At 41.0% G+C, this 16,257-nt stretch overlaps 2 protein-coding genes across 2 annotated transcripts in view; both read left to right on the forward strand.

Annotated features, from left to right (window-relative positions):
- The window catches only part of LOC115352400 (natural killer cells antigen CD94-like), a 20,601-nt gene extending 11,787 nt beyond the window's left edge, over window positions 1-8,814 (forward strand). The window contains exons 8-13 of the mRNA XM_041129521.1: window positions 168-441; window positions 2,805-2,903; window positions 4,721-4,807; window positions 5,076-5,230; window positions 6,997-7,109; window positions 7,467-8,814. Of these exons, the coding sequence (XP_040985455.1) occupies window positions 219-441; window positions 2,805-2,903; window positions 4,721-4,807; window positions 5,076-5,230; window positions 6,997-7,109; window positions 7,467-7,587 (798 nt within the window). The 5' untranslated portion in view covers window positions 168-218 and the 3' untranslated portion in view covers window positions 7,588-8,814. The remainder of the gene's footprint in view (window positions 1-167; window positions 442-2,804; window positions 2,904-4,720; window positions 4,808-5,075; window positions 5,231-6,996; window positions 7,110-7,466) is intronic.
- A 1,250-nt stretch (window positions 8,815-10,064) lies between these two features.
- Window positions 10,065-15,446, forward strand: LOC115352411 (C-type lectin domain family 1 member A-like). The gene is made up of 6 exons (XM_030040550.2): window positions 10,065-10,463; window positions 11,545-11,634; window positions 12,823-12,921; window positions 13,175-13,329; window positions 13,877-13,989; window positions 15,048-15,446. Exons 1-6 carry the CDS (start codon window positions 10,352-10,354, stop codon window positions 15,169-15,171), a joined length of 693 nt encoding a protein of 230 aa, XP_029896410.1. The 5' UTR covers window positions 10,065-10,351; the 3' UTR covers window positions 15,172-15,446.
- Window positions 15,447-16,257: the final 811 nt, after the last annotated feature.

The raw sequence follows: 16,257 nt of genomic DNA on the forward strand, positions 1-16,257 counted from the left end.
TATTTACAGGGTCAGATCAGGTGGATAGTTAAACAAAACAGTCTTAGGTTCCAGCCAGGAACCAAGACTCCCCATCTTCACATTCAGGAAGAAAAGACCCATCTTTGACAGTGCCACTTTAACTCCTTAATGTGCTTTCAATATGTTACACTCTTACTATAACACAGTAATCAGAACAGAGCCGGCTTCCTCCGTGGTTTCACTGGAAATGCTGAAACATGAACCATCCTCATCGCCTCAGCACCGGTCTCGCTGCAGTGTGCCCCTACTCCCAAAGTACTGCTGTTGCAGGAAAGCAGTGTGACGAGCTGGAGATGGAGGATGAGGAAGGCTACACCGCTTTAAATTTACGACCCTCAGCTTCAGTTATTACTCCCGGATATTCGAGCAGAAACAAATGTTCTGCATTTAAGGGTCCAGCCAGTTGTGTTACAACAGACAGTAAGTATAGATGGAAATTAGCTTTTAAAACAGGGCATAACTTAAATTTGCATGTTCATGTTGATTGCTTTAGAAACCTTCTCAACTTTGTAATATATTCTTAGATAAATGTTCATAGAAACAGCAGAAAGAATAATCATAAGGGAGGCTTGTGTGCTATTGTTTATGCTCACAGTTGATATTTTTTCTGAAGCCTATCTTTACTCCAATTATTTTTTCCATTTACTTCAACACAGAAGACAAATTCCACCTTTCTATGGATTTTTTTTCATTTTGGTAGGACTCATTTATTACAGCAGGGCACTATAAGAGAGGAAGGCACTATAGTTTTATCAGATAATGCAGGCCTTGGAAATGGAAGCAATTTCCTCAGCTACACGGAGTAGGAAGGTGCCGTGTTTATCAGTCTTTATAATGAATGTAAGCTCTGATAGGAGTATATATTTTTATCTTTTTAGACTCAAAGTTTTTCTATAAACAAGCTGAGTGTTAACTAAGGTAGTGGATTGTGCCCGTGGAATGCCTAAGATCATAAAATGATGACAGGAGTACTGTTGCTGCTGCTCATAAATTCACCACGTGGCTTACGTGTGAAATAAATATAATTGCTGCTATTTGCAGGTTGGGTAGAGTAGACAAAGACTAAATCAACACCATTCTGGTGCTGTCTGGAAAAGACCCGGGGCTATCCATTGAGAATGACTGCTTGAAAAGGAGGATGGAGGATAAGCTGTTGAGAAGCAGCAGCCAGAAACCCAAGGATAAAATATTAGGGAGGGTGATCTAGGGGCAGAGCTTCCAAGAAAAAACAAACACGTTGGTAAGCGCAGAAAACTCTTAAAATGACCTTTTGATGTGCACAGACAACATGTAAAGTAGATAGACTTAGAACCAAATTAGGTTGGGAGGGACCTCTGTAGTTCATCTTTTCCAATCTTTTGCTCAAAAGGGCTAGCTCTAAAGTCTGATCAAGTTGCTCAGGGCCTTGTCCACTTGTGTTTTGGAAGTCCCCAGGGATGGAGATCTCACAGCCTCTCTGGGCACTTGTTGAGTGCTGAAGGGGAAGAATTTTTTTCCTCACATCTAATTGGAAGTTTCCCTGATGCAACTTGTGACTGTTGTACTGTGTCCTTTCGCCGTGCCTCTCTGAGAAGAGTCTGGCTCCATCGATAAAGCCCTTTTAGGTAGTGGAGGACTGAAATTAGGTCCTACCTTAGCCTCCTCTTCTCCACCTAAACAAACCTAGGTCCTTCAGCCTCTCTATAGGTTCCTGACCAACTCAGCATTCCTCTGCTGGACTCTCTGCAGTTAGCTGACAAATCTCTTGAACTGGGAAGCTCAGCACTGGTGCATGGAGTTGTACTGTTACAGGTGCCGGACTTCACATTTGCCTTTGTTGAGCTGTTGCACTTACAGCTCATTCCTAGGATTTTTCGGTCCCTGTAAAAGGAAGCCCTACCCTCTGGCATATCAGTCACTACCCCAGTGCGGTGTCACCTGCAGTCTCTTGTAATTACCTTGACTGGTGAGGGTTAGGGTCCTCTCCCTTAACTTTGGCTATGTGGGTTTTAGTTGCCAAGTCTATCTGGACTTCTGGGCACCTCTGGAGGTTGTTTCTTCTCACCTAACAAAAGGTTAGTTACCTGGAGGTGCTTGCTCCCATGCACTGGACTCCAGTAAAATACTTGATGTGTGTAATACTTTTCAATTAACCTGAACAATCTAGAACAGATATGAAAGGGTATTACAGAAAATTGCAGAGCACTGCTTCCCAAAAGGGAAAAATGCATATATATATATATATAGATATATATATATAGAGATAGATAGATATATGTATAAGAAAAGATTTTAATTAGGAGATAGCTGTAAAATTCCAGAGAACTGTATTCCTGATTAGACATTGAACCACAATGGAAATTCAAAGAAAGAGCCTGAAGAAAGAGGCACAGTTTAATGTTCAAACATTGCAATCATTTAGAAATGCCAAACACAGGTTTCAGAAGTAATTATCCAAAACTAGATGGTAATTTTTCCTTTTCAAGGTGGAGAAGCCTGAGAGATTGTTTTATTATTTCCAGGACTGTGGGAACAGCAAAATTTAATCTGTTTACTTGTCATGAGGAGTTTTACTCTAAAACACTAGAGCCTCAGTTAATAAATATTCTTAGTGGATAAATAGATACTTTCTCAAAATGACTACAGGAAATTCAGAACAGTGATAACAAAAACTGCAGTAAGAAAAAAAGAGGCACTGCAGAAGGCAAAAAAGTGAACTGGTGTTGTCAGAGAGGAGGTAATAGCACTGCGTGGTGAGGAGAGCTGCTATTTTTGTTGCTGAATGTGTTTTTTGTTTGTCCCAGGAGCCTCTACCTCAACTTCCATATGGCGGCCAGTGGCCTTTGCTTTCCTCGCCTTGTGCCTGGTGCTGCTGACGGGGCTGGTAACTCTGCTGGCCCTGTGTAAGTACTGTGGTGTCCTAAACTGCTGCTGTGGGATTGAATTCCACATGTACAGCTGCTTCTGCTCCCCCTGCAGACTGTCCCTGGTGTCCCTGTTCCCCCAGTGGAAGTAATCTGGCAAGAAGGGCAACAGTACAGCTCTCCCACAGAAGGGTCTGAGTGTCAACACATGTTGCACGGGATCACTAATAGCTGCACTTACCTTAACCCTAAGGATTACACTAATCCTAATGCAAGACCTAAACCTAACTAACCCTAACACTAAAACTAACCCCTAACCTTAACCCTAACCCTAACCTTAATGACCCTAACCCTAAAGATATAATCCCTAACCCTATCCCTATCCCTAAGCATAAACCTAACCCCAACCCTAATCTTAAACCATAACTCTAACGCCTAATGCCTAACCCTAACCCTAATCATAATGACCTTAACCCTAATCCCAAGCTTAACACTAACCCTGTCATGGTTTAACCCCGCCAGAAACTAAGCACCACACAGCCACTCACTCACTACCCCCCCCCACCCAGTGGGATGGGGGAGAGAATTGGGGAAAAAAGTAAAACTCATGGGTTGACATAAGAACAGTTTCATATGACAGAAAGGAAGAAAATAATAATAATAATAATAACAATAATAAAATTACAATAATAATAATAAAAGAATTGGAATACCCAAAACAAGTGATGCACAATGCAATTGCTCACCACCCGCTGACCGACGCCCAGTTAGTTCCTGAGCAGCAATCCCCCCCAGCCAACTCCCCCCAGTTTATATACTGGGCATCATGTCACATGGTATGGAATACCCCTTTGGCCAGTTGGGGTCAGGTGCCCTGGCTGTGTCCCCTCCCAACTTCTTGTGCCCCTCCAGCCTTCTTGCTGGCTGGGCGTGAGAAGCTGAAAAATCCTTGGCTTAGTCTAAATACAACTTAGCAACAACTGAAAACATCAGTGTGTTATCAGCATTCTTCTCATACTAAATCTAAAACATGACACTGGAGCAGCTACCAGAAAGAAAATTAACTCTATCCCAGCCGAAACCAGGACAACCCTAACCCTAACCCTTACCGCTGACTAACCTTCACCCTAAACCTAACTCCAACCTCCAACCTTAACCCATTTCTGAAACGCTTCGTTTTCACAGCTAGAAGCCCATCTCTTTAGCCACACTATGTGGATAATGGTGCCCCCCTGTGACTGTTACCGGAATATTTCACAGTTCCCTCTTTCTCTTGGCTTGTAAACTTTTTGCAGGGAGGGGAATCCTGGCATCAAAGCATTGCGACCGGTACTTTTGCCCAACGATTACAGCAGATTTCTTCCATTGAAACATTTGCATTAACAACAAAAGGTGATGCCACATTACATTTGGAAGCAGGGACGGAGAGACCCCAGCTTCTTTTTGGCAGGAGGGGAGCAGTTGCAAGTACCCAGGACGAACACTCAGGGTGGTCCGTGGCATCACAGAAATGTTAGCTCAGAGGCAATTCTTCAGGTTTCTAGTCTGACACCCACCCTTTCCTCCCCACCATTCAAAGCTGGACTGTCACCAGTCCCAGATAAACTCAACTGTAGCTTTGTCCAGATGACTTTTGAAAATCTTTAAGGGTGGAGATGCCCCCAGCTTCCCAGGTGACATTTTCAGGCGCTGCACAACCCTCCAGGCAAAGAAAATGCAGATGATGTACACACAATGGTCACATACAAATGAAGTAGACAAAAAATAAAAGACTGTCGAAAACTACAGCTTAAAGCTACAATTAAAACTACAAATTTTTGAAAACAGTCTTTGAAAAGCACTTTCATGCCCTTCAGTTTTTCAGGTTTCCAAGGATCCTGAGGAAGGAAAGAAGCTGCAGGAAATGAGGGAAGCATTGTGTTTTGAAGGGAAGGAGAAGAATGGTAAATGTGGTTCTTATGTCAATAAACACAAATCACCCCCTTTTCAGAGCACATTGACTGAGAGACTATAAAATCGCAGGGAAAAACGCAGGATCTCTTAGTTTCTAACTGTGGTAGTATTTGAGATGTGCATTTGTGTGCACTAACACGCAGAACAACTTGTCAGCTCAGCTGACGCATGGCTCCCCTTCATCTGTTCTCAGTCAAGCCAGTAGCTAAAGCCCCTGTGTTCCTCGCAGGTCTGCATAACACTCTCTCTGATTTCTAGAAACAAAATGCGCTCTCTGTCCAGCAAGCTGGCAAAACAGTGGAGCTGACAACTGCTTCTACATTTCAAAGCAGAAGAAAACATGGAAGCAAAGCCAGGAGTTCTGTTCCTCAAGAAACTCCACTCTTCTTGTGCTAAAAGACAAAGCAAAGATGGTACAGTCTTAACCTCATGCATTTCTTTATGTCACATTTTTTAACTTCCAGCGATCTTGCAGGCAGAAAATAGTTTGGTTGTTTACAGTACATTTATTTAATTTTCTCTGGGTCAAGCAGCCTTCCTGCAAGTAACAAGATTGTCACAACCTGCAACACTTTCTAAATTGTGTGCTGTGAGAAATAGTGAAATTATGTGTTATGAGAAATAGAGTAAGCCATTGTATAAAATACCTTAATTAGCTAATACTCAGGCTTTCACAAAGAAAACAAATTGCATAGTATCAGCGTGGAGGAGAGACCCAGCACACAGAATGCATGCTTTCATTATCCCTTTCCACAAGTTTTACTTACTAATTTGGGGGGTTTTTGCTGACTAATGAAAAATCTGCAATTTCCTGTCAAGACCATATTTTCCCTTTTTTTACACATGTATCTGGGAATCTCTTTTTCAACAGCTATTAAGCTTATACAAAGCCCAAATATTCTCATTTTCTTTTTGCTACATAAAACTTTTAAAAGGAAAAAAGCTTCCCTGGAAACCTCTCCTTTTTGCAGATGAAGCTAGTTTCAGATGGGGGTTCTCAACTCTTTTAAGGCATAAAGGCTGGCCTTTTGGATTCTTTTTTAAAGTGAAAATCAAATGGGTAGAGACAAAATAGAAAGTGGAGAAACGGTTTATTATTGAGTTTAGCAGCATCCTGAGGTCAGAATCATGGTTCACACTGTTGGGAGACACCTGAATACCACACCTTCAATACTGAAGTCAAGAGACGATTTTGGTATGCTATATAAACCCCTGGATAGCTTGATTCCAGATGTCTGGATGCTTGTTTTTTCTCCCATGTTCGGTATATGCAGCTGCAGCCAGACTGAGGCCAGAGCAGTTTAAGCCAACTGTGGATTTAAATTTTGGATGAGTCTCTAAACATGCTACTGAGCAGCAGTAAAGTATCTGGAAGATCTGAACAGGCTAAGATGCTGAGGAACCTCTTAGGTAGCACTTAGACACCTAGCAAACGATTGAGGTGCCTAAGCATAGGTTCCTAGGGCAATCTGAGATGCCCGGGGGTATTCTCTTCGACCTCCAAACAGTGCCTGAGGAGGGCAGGGTTCTCCCATAGGCTCTGGGTCTTGTCTGTCACCCATATGTGAAGACCTCAGACAGGTTGGAGAATCTCAGAAGGTGCTAGAGGCCTGGACTGGGCCAACAGGCTCTGCCCTCTAAGCTGGGATTCGTATCACCTAACTTCAGGCAGCTGCGGCGTAAGCGGTCTGCAACTTCAGCGCTGCTTCCTTCGGCTCCCTTACAACCAGTGGGAGATCTGGCCAATACAGTCACTATTCGGTGGCACTCCCGCCGCGTGAAATGAATTACTTCTCAGGCTCCATTGGATCTGCTGACTCTAACTGGGGCTTAAACAGTGCTCCCATATCTATATATAAACTGCAGATATCTAAAGGCAGTGTCAATACCTAAATGCAGACCGGATAAAGGTGCTTTCCCGCACCACCACCTTTGAAAAAGCAGTGTTTTTACAGATCCAGGGTACATTTGTCTTGTGGCAATTCAATAAACAATGGTATTTGAATGATCCTATAATCAGAGCAGTCAGCACTGCCTCATGGAAAAAAAGCTTGGACATGGTACTCTCCTATTGAGCAAGAGCTGTCTCTTTTGGTTACAGAGCCTTCACAGCTGGAAGATACAGGAACGTGAATCTGATTTTTGAAATACTGTTGTGATGATTTTCCCACACCTACAGGTTTCTCTGCCACAGGATTCACAGTTTTACTGGGTTGGATTATCATACGTATCTGAAAAGGGTGACTGGTACTGGGAGGATGGAACAACTTTTTCCAAACAAGTGACAAACTGGTAAGCCTTCATAACATAGGACCAGTGTGGTTGTATCTGATGGGCCCCAGTAAATTATATGAAACTTGTGCTTCCCTTACTTTCCCATGTTTGTCATATGTGCAATGACAAAGGAGCATGGAGATCACAGAATCTTCTATGGAGCTCTGAATTTGTGTCCTGTATAAGGAACAATGGGTGGCAAAGTACAGCTCGATCAAATGCACCAGAATCAAAAGGACCTAGCACAAATAAATTAGCTCCAAGGGGAAAATAACTCTGCATGCCAGTGGCAAATAAGTATGATTACATATGGTCCAAATATAGATCACACGATGTCACTGGGACATCATTAAGCCGTATCTTTTAATTTCCTAGGGTAATGTTATATGATAACATCTTCTGTGCCTCCTTATATGGACGGATTATTTATGCCAGCAACTCCTGTTCAACAAAGCAATTCTGGATCTGTGAGAAACTGGCTATTCATTTTACCTGAAGAAGCATTGCAAGAAAGGACGTGGAATCTGCCACTGTGAGATACCAACTTTGGGAACTGGGAGTTTAAAGTATATTTTTATTTTTGTTTGTTTATCATGCAGTTTTCTCAGAATGGTGATTCAAATGGACAGGTCATTAGAGACTAAATATTCTTCTTTGCCTGCATTTTCCCTCCCAGGCTCACAAATGAGAGAGAAGAAAAAACCTACAAAGCTAAAAACAGGCCTAGGAAGCAACTTATTAGCTACAGTCAAGCAATGATTCTTGCGTGACTCTCTAGGTTGAGAACCACACATTCTCGCAGATCTACTTCTTGAGCTTTAGTCAGCATTTTACACTAACACCTGCCAGTCATAAACCAGTCCAACTACATCCTTGATGATTTTACTCACTGAGTTACTGTACACACTAACTATCATCCACCCATAATCCTCTTCTAGACCAGTTTGCCTGGGCATGCCGCCTTTCCTAAATCTGTTCTTCCTGCTGTTCCTCTGTTTGAGCTATAGGGATACAGAAAGAACACAAGGCTCTATTAATCCGTAAAATTCTTTTCACATATGGATTAATATTTCTCGAAACAAAAGGACATTTTTTAGAAGACTACAGGGAATCCCTGGAAGCAATCTTTATGAAAACTAGAGTCAAATGTCATGGTTGGATTAAAACATTACCTGAATAACTTCAGTGTTACCAAAACATTAATTGCTATACAAATAGCAGGGAGGATAATAATTACGTGCTCCATTCAGAGCTACACACAATCAGTACTCAAACTGATGCACAATCTATTGCCACAAACCTTACCTGAGCTCTTGTATTATATCTACACTGTTTGGGATCTCTGGAGCCCAAGGTACACACTATGCACCATGTGTTATTAAAGCACTTGTCATACTTCTTGAAAGAAAATGATGCTGCCGCTTTTCTGGGTGGAGTTTCATTGCATGAGTTCTTTGAAGTTTTGTATGTCAGCATCAGTTTTGTGTTATGTATGCATATATTGCTTGTATATATATCTTGTATCTATGTGTATATGCCTCAGTATTTGGAGACTTTCCTCAAAATAAATGAAATAATAATAATAATATGTCTTTAATATTCAATACTTCCTTGGAAAATATTCTCAAAGACCGAAGCAGTTCCTTGGTAAAAAAAATGAACCCCTTTTCCTAATGTGCTGAAAGATGTTTGTGAACTGAATAAATTCACTATACTCAGTAGAGCCAAGTCCTAATTTATGGGCACAAGTGCCAGTTAAACTACCTAGAAATCCTTACTACTGCAGTAGGAAGTGCAAGGTACAGTGCAAGTAAGGTACAATGTTTCATCTGCTTCAACCCATTCAACTTGAAAAAAATAATTCACAGCAGACATTTAAGCTGCCACATTTTAGCCCTTTTTCTTCCCATAAGCTAACTCTTTATTTTAGTATTCAGTCTGTTTCTCACTTTCTAAATTTTTCTCCCCAAGTTACAAGAAAGGGGAACAGATGATGTTATTTCAGGTGATCTACTATTGTCCTCTTGGGCATTCTCCCCTAAAAATCATAGTGAGTCTTCCCTTCATACTCATAGATCACAGAGTCATGGAAAGATTTGATTTGGAAGGGACCTCTGAAGTCCATCTGGTCCAAACTCCTGCTCAGCAGGTCTAATTTCAAAGCTAGATCAGATCAGTCCAGTCAAGTTCAGAAAATCTCCAAGGATGGAGATGACACACCTTCTCTGGGCACCTCTTCCAATATTTGACCACCCTACCCATAACTTATGATCATTGCTTCTTGTCCTTTCACTGCCTACCTCTGAGAGACTGGCTCCGTCTTCTCCATAGCCCCTCTATGCACTAAGAGACTGCAACTGGATTCTCCTTAGCTTTCTCTTCTCCAGGCTGAACAAATCCAGTTGACAGTTTGTCCCTGCAAATCAAGTGCTCCAGCTCCTAAGCGTCTTTGTGGCTTTCCCCTTGACCAGTTTTAGTATTTCTGTGTTTTATGGGATTTTTTTTTTTTTTTTTTTTTTTTACTGGGGAGGCCAAAGCTGGACATAGTACTCCAGCTGCATACTCAGAAGTGATGGAGAGAAGAAAATCATCACCTCCTTCACCCTGTTAGCTACACTCTTGCTAGGTCAGTCCAGTATGTGGTTAGCCTTTGCCACAAGGGCTCACTTCTCTTTATTTGTTAAATCCTGTCTGTGTCTTTTTTCCCACACTGATTTCCCACTTCTCCCTCCAAGAAAGTGACATTACACTCTGCACAGCACTTCTGCCTCCTCTGGTGACTAAATAGCTTCAGCAGCCATTTGCAGCTGCGAACTTTTCTCTCAATTGAATACGGATACCTAGGTTTTTAACCCTTGACACTGAATAACGAAAAAGGCACAGAGCTGAAGTTAGTCTGCTTCTGAGATGAATCAAAGGTGTTTGTGCTGTTTTAAAATGTGGAAAGTTCAAAGGAGATTAAAGTCATGGGAAGGTTAAGTGGAAAAGAGCAGAACTACCAGGCCATACATTTACTGGGACTCATGTCATCCGTATGTGTCTCAGACCTAGAGCTGAGATGTGATGGGTGGGAAGCGAAGAGTTCTTCCCCTGAGGGAGGAAAAGGAGGAGTCACACATAACACTTGAATACAAATATCTTGCCTTAGGGCATTTGAAGTGTGACTCATTCATCTATCCCCTGCCCCTTTCTGCTTTTTTTTGCTTCTCCCTCGCAAATCATTCAGTCTGTCTTTTAAGAGGATCGTTACTGAACCACAAATGAGTTCTCAGGTAATGCATAGGAATACAGAGGAAGAGGATGGGTACTCTAACTTAAATCACCTGCCACAGCATCCAGCCAGACACTACATGTCCCTGAACATCAACCAAGGTACGACTGACACTTGCTCTTTGAACTTTCTGTGCTATGGTAGACAAAGACAATAGGAACAGTCTCTCTCATCCAGCTCAGTAAATAAGAAAAATAAGTACTTATAGGTTTAATGCTCTAGGTTTAATACACTATTTATATTGTTTTATCTGACAAAACTCAGCATGCATGAATGTGAAAATGCATAGAGTGGAACTACTCCCATTACTTGCCCTAAATTTCTGTAGGAAAAGACAGGTGGCTTCAGGATTAAACGCTGGAATGTAGGAATCAGCTTTAATGTGGTTAGTTTTATTTATTGTTTATTTATTATTACAGGAAATGGCTATAGGGACAGGACAATCTGTCTCTAATAGGAAAAAAACTTTCACGTTTTGCCCTCTGGACCTCAATTTTTCAGAAAATGCTTAAGATTCATAGCCTTTAAGGCCAGAAGGGATAAGGCAGCACCGGGCCTGAATGAATAGGTCATGTCATTTCCCTTCTGCAAGTCCCACAGCTCCGGTTGAGCTAAGCCATGTACTTCAAGAGGGCATCCAGCCTTGAGTTAAATATTTCTTCATCTGAAAGGTCCATCATACTGCATTGCCGTGACTGGTGACGGTAACTCTCAGGAGCTTTTAAATCCAGGGAAACCTCAGTGGTTATTTTGGACTCCAGAATTTCCTGAGCTGGGCTTCAGCCTGGAGCTGGCACACAGCCTGAGCACTGCGTGCCCTGAGAGCTGGAAGGATTTATGCAAAGTGTGAGATGGTAGGCAAACACTTCCTTATTCTGTTCTGAGAGAGCAGAGTAATGCAGTACTGGCAAAGGAGAACAGGAGCATCACCTACTGCTAACTCATAGGATCACTACAATGTTCCATAGTTTTATCATTTGTCAAAGGCAAGGAATCCCCCGCCTCTTTAACAGAGGCACCACATCTTCTCAACTTGCATTTGAGTTGATCCTTAAAATATAATACAGCCTGGCAGACAAACTCTTTCAAAAGTCACCAGATGGCTCTTCATGGAGGGGTGGAGGGTTGGGAGTGCTCCTGAACAGGGTGCCTGCCCTCAGATAAATTGTTGGTTTCTCCCAGGACACTCTCTTCCCTTTGCTGTATGGTGGCCAGCTATCTTCGCTTTGTTTGCACTGTGCCTGGCCCTCACCGTAGGAATGATAGTCCTAGGTAAGTGCTGAAATATACTGTGTTCCTTTATTCATATGAACACCTTGGGAATAACTGCATTGCAGAAAGGTGGCAGACTGACTGCAAGAAGGACAGTCATAGTCCATCCTCCCCACATACACTGTCCTTTCCTCTCCTCCTAATTGCCTGCACTGAACACTCTGCAGCTTGGTGCACATAAGGCTTTGAGGGAAGCAATTTTTTTAAGTCTGGACCTGTGCCCAGAGCAAGAATATAGAAGTCAAGATGATTTATTTTGGAAAGAGTGGAAGGAATGGATTCTGTCCTCATCCATCTATTACTCATTTATTTGCTAATTTGAATTCAATTATAAAATTCTAATGTTGACTTTCATAAATCAGTCTGTTGCTTCCCTTATCCTCTTTTCCTCTTGTTCAAGTCTCTCTACAGTACTGGAATAGCAGTTCTTGCCTCATTCCTTTGATAAACCTTTCATGTTTGTAGATTAAGCTTTCATGTTTGTAGACTACTGTCTTAAATTAGTTCATACTAGTATTTTTAAAATGGACATACTTCTAGCACTCAGATTAATGAGGAAATCTCACTTTTTGTGTCTGTTTCACTCAGTCATCCCAGTTTACCTGAGATGTGCAAGAGGAGTGAAGACTCTCATATTTATATTAGCTCTTATCATGTGTGACATGACTGTACCAATACTTTCTACCACAGAGCCTGAACATAGTCATTCTGAGCCGTTGCTACCAAAAGCCAGTATCTAAATACTGTTGAGGAAGATATATTAAAAAACGCTCCCCACTTTCTTCAGAGAAGTTTTACCAGCCTTTAAGATAAAAGGTTTTTTCAACCTGAAGTATGTTTAGTATTTTAGGTTTTTTCAAAGCCTTATAGAACTTCCTTTAAGATCAACCTGATTAGTTCAAGATAGTCCTTCTAAGCATATTTTTTTGCATTATTTTAGTCTTTTATTAGGTTACCAAGAGGCCTGCAATGGCACTGTGATTAAACTGCATTTAAAATTTGGAAATCTCTTTATCCATCATTTTCTCATCTGCTAATCTCCTCACAATATGTGACACTGTAGCGTCAGAGTTGCATGTGAGCACACTGTTGCAAAAAGTGAGTTTGCAATGTATCATGAAGCATGTATCATGCAGTAGCATCGTCACAGCTTTTTTGTCTCATGAAGAATATCTTTATAAACTCCAGGTCTCAGAGGTTCTAAGGCACCTGCGGGACATAATGAAAACCTGCAAGAACTAAAGGAGAGATTGTGCTTGATGGGTGATGCAAACAGTAAGAACAATAGTAAGTAGAACTACCGCTCACACAGCCTGAAATCTATGTGTTAGGCCTTATATCTGATTAAACAACGGTGTTATGTGCTATATCAGATTAAATAATGAATTTAAAAAAAAAAAGAATGGGTGTAGATGTGACCCATAATGTGCTATATACATTTCAGTTCTGCATAACTTTCACTTTCCACACCTATGGGTGTAGACTCCTCTACTCTTCCTTTGGCTACTTATAAGGGACTGATGGTTTCCTTCTGTTCTAGGACCTGCATGTTCACTCTGCCCTGTAAACTGGAAATGGGTTGGAGGTGACACCTGTTTCTACTTTTCAGAAAAGGAGGCCACATGGCAGGAAAGTGAAGACTTTTGCTTCTCCCAGAATGCCACCCTTCTTACACTGAAAAGAAAAAGCAAGTTGGTATGGTTCCAATCATACTGGTATTTCTTTGCAGTGGTATCAACTATTCAAAACTCCTCACCAGCCAGCAAGTACCTCTTGATGTTACGTAGTAATAGAAGTAGTGTCCCCAAGGTCAGATGCAATGCAGACTGCAGAACATCTAACCACAAATGTGTAATGATGAGGTAGCTAGCAACACAGGATATTATTCAGCCAAACAGTGGACATGAGTGTCAAGGATGCTGTGAAAGTTATAAGCAATGACTCTTTCATTCAGGAAATTTCTTTGAACACTCTGAGAGATAGGGTTCTAAGAAGAATTGTTGCCCCGGTCTTACATTTAGTAGAGATGCCAGACACAAAATATTCCTGTCTGCATGCCAAACAGAGATGTCATCTCTTGGAAACTGTTATGAGGGCTTGCTGAGGAGTTCAGAAAGTCGTTGCCAAATTACCTCCTTTGGTTCTTTCTTGATCAACTCCTCTCTCAACAGTACTTGTTTAAGTACAGCAAAAAAAATACCCACAAGCTCCTTGGTGATAAAGGTTTTGCATTTTTTTATAGATTAGCATATCTCAAATATCACAAAAACAATCTTATTGGATTGGATTATCATACGGAGTTGATGGCTGGTCTTGGATAGATGATACGAAACTTTCTACAAAGAGAATGGACTGGTAAGTTTTCTGAACTTAAACAGTTGGTGTTTTTTAATCTCTTCTTGCACAATATCATCCCTGTGCACTGAAGGAGGAGGAAACCAAAACCCCATTAATGACAAAGCTTCAAGGCAGAATACAGCCGCAGATGTATTTGGAGTTAAAATACTCTTTCAGATGTGGAGTCCCTGAAACAGAGAAAGAGTATCAGAAAACTGGAAGTGTGAGCAGAAGAAGGAGTCAACAAACCTGTGCAACCAGTTACTGCTCTCACTATTTAAACCCATTCACTTTATGAAACATCCCATGACTCTATAAGAAACAACCCACACTTTCTTCAAGACAGGGTACCTCCTGCAAAGCCTGCCTGCACCTGCCTCTTCTACTCAGCCGCAGTTATCCCTAATTCACTCTGAAACCTTTATTACACAAAAATAGTCAACATTCGGTGGAAAGAACCTGTTTAGTTTTTCTGTAAACTCTCATCAGCTTACTCGGTGTTTCTCCTTTACTAACCGTGGGGAAAAAAAATTTGAATTCCCATTCTGTTCTGTGTGAAGTGATCACTGTACGCAGTAATATGAGAGTCCTCTTCAGGGTCTGGAGAACCTTCTTCGAGTGAAGATTCTCCAGTGCCTCCTTGGAAACACATGCTTATTTTGTCTTGCAAACACATTTCCCGCAGCTAGTAGACACTGGGTAGAATGATCTGGCGTCTGTTCAGGCAGACCACTGCCTTTCGGTTTCCAGACCCAAATTACCACTACATAAAGCAATGCTTGGACCAACATAACCACTGGTGAGGAACTAGTGCTATTTTCTGTTTTTATGGTGCTCCATATGTAGGCTTTCTTTTTTACATCTTTGAGCTGAAGGCAGGCGGGAGAATGATCCTTCACACTTGAATTATGTGAGCTGTTATGTTCTTCAGTATTTTGTATAAACTTTCATAAACCTTAAAATTACTAAGCAACTTTTGCAATAATGTATGCTTGTCCAAAGGAGCTTTATGGTTGTTTTTTTTTAAAATTTGTAAGTGAGAGTTTTTAACAAGATGGTGTGTTTTTTTTTTCTAGGATTGATTTGTCCTCTAAGCAAAACTGTGCGTACCTGTTTTATCGTAAGTCAAGAGTTTACAGTGAGAATTGTTATGAGAAATATCCCTGGATCTGTGAAAAAGCAGCAGTCCAGCTAATCTAAAAAGATTATCAGCAGAAAAAGAACTGGAACATATGAAGAAGATTTTGATGTTCAGATTTTTCAAAGAAGGGGGTGTAAAACAATGTTTAATACAAATTCAGAGCAGAGTCCATCCTTTCTTCCTAGTGTATTCACACAAACACGAAAATGGAGAAGAGACAGAAAGCCTTTGCAGATAAAAAGAACCAGCCATAACAAATATCTACAAATCAGAGACAAGATGTTCGTCTATTGTTCTAGTTCAGAACCTCTACCTTAGCAATGCTGACAATCTTAAGCATTACTTACAGCCAAAGAAATCAGAAGTGTGAAGGCCTGTGGGACCACTTCTTGTCACTCTGATTGGAATATCATGTATATCCATTTCTACCAAGGCTCTCTCTTTAGTCCATTTGACCTTACTCAGATGACAAGTGTTCTCTCACTTCTAATTGTAAAGATATGCTAATCTCCGATAACTCTTAACTATTTCCAGCCCCCTCTTCAGCACACTCACTTTCAGTTATTCTATATTCCTCTAAAACTCCAAGGCAAGCTCTCCTCTACTTTACTACTCAAAGACATGTGGCTCCCTTGTTCATGGCTTGGCAGTGAAGCATCACTTGGCATCCTCATTCTCTTCTTGATGGAGATAGTATATGAATTTTAGATGTGTTCAAATTTTACTTCCAGATAACGATGCTTTTCCTTTACATGCAATAACATATTCTTCCAAGAATGCCCAGAAGTCAGTGTTAAATAAGTTTTAATAAACAGTATGCTATTATCATAATCATCATTGCAGTTATGCAGGGAGAATGGGAATAGTGTTTGGATTTTTCCAAGAATGCAATCTGAAGGCCATGAGTCTTCAGCTAACATAGAATATGTCCATCTCTACCTAACACTTCTCATCATATGAAAGGATGGATATGTGGCATGAATGGCTGCACATTGAATGAATGTGGCATGAATGGCTGCACTGCTAGCTGGAATGCTGTGATGGTATTCAGAAAAGTATTAATTACTGAATGGGAAACTGAATTTTCCAATGTATTGGAAATGACATTTTTTCGGTATTATATATTAACTGTCTTTTGGAATGGA

Source organism: Aquila chrysaetos, chromosome 17, assembly GCF_900496995.4.
Source record: "Aquila chrysaetos chrysaetos chromosome 17, bAquChr1.4, whole genome shotgun sequence".
Taxonomy (NCBI): domain Eukaryota; kingdom Metazoa; phylum Chordata; class Aves; order Accipitriformes; family Accipitridae; genus Aquila; species Aquila chrysaetos.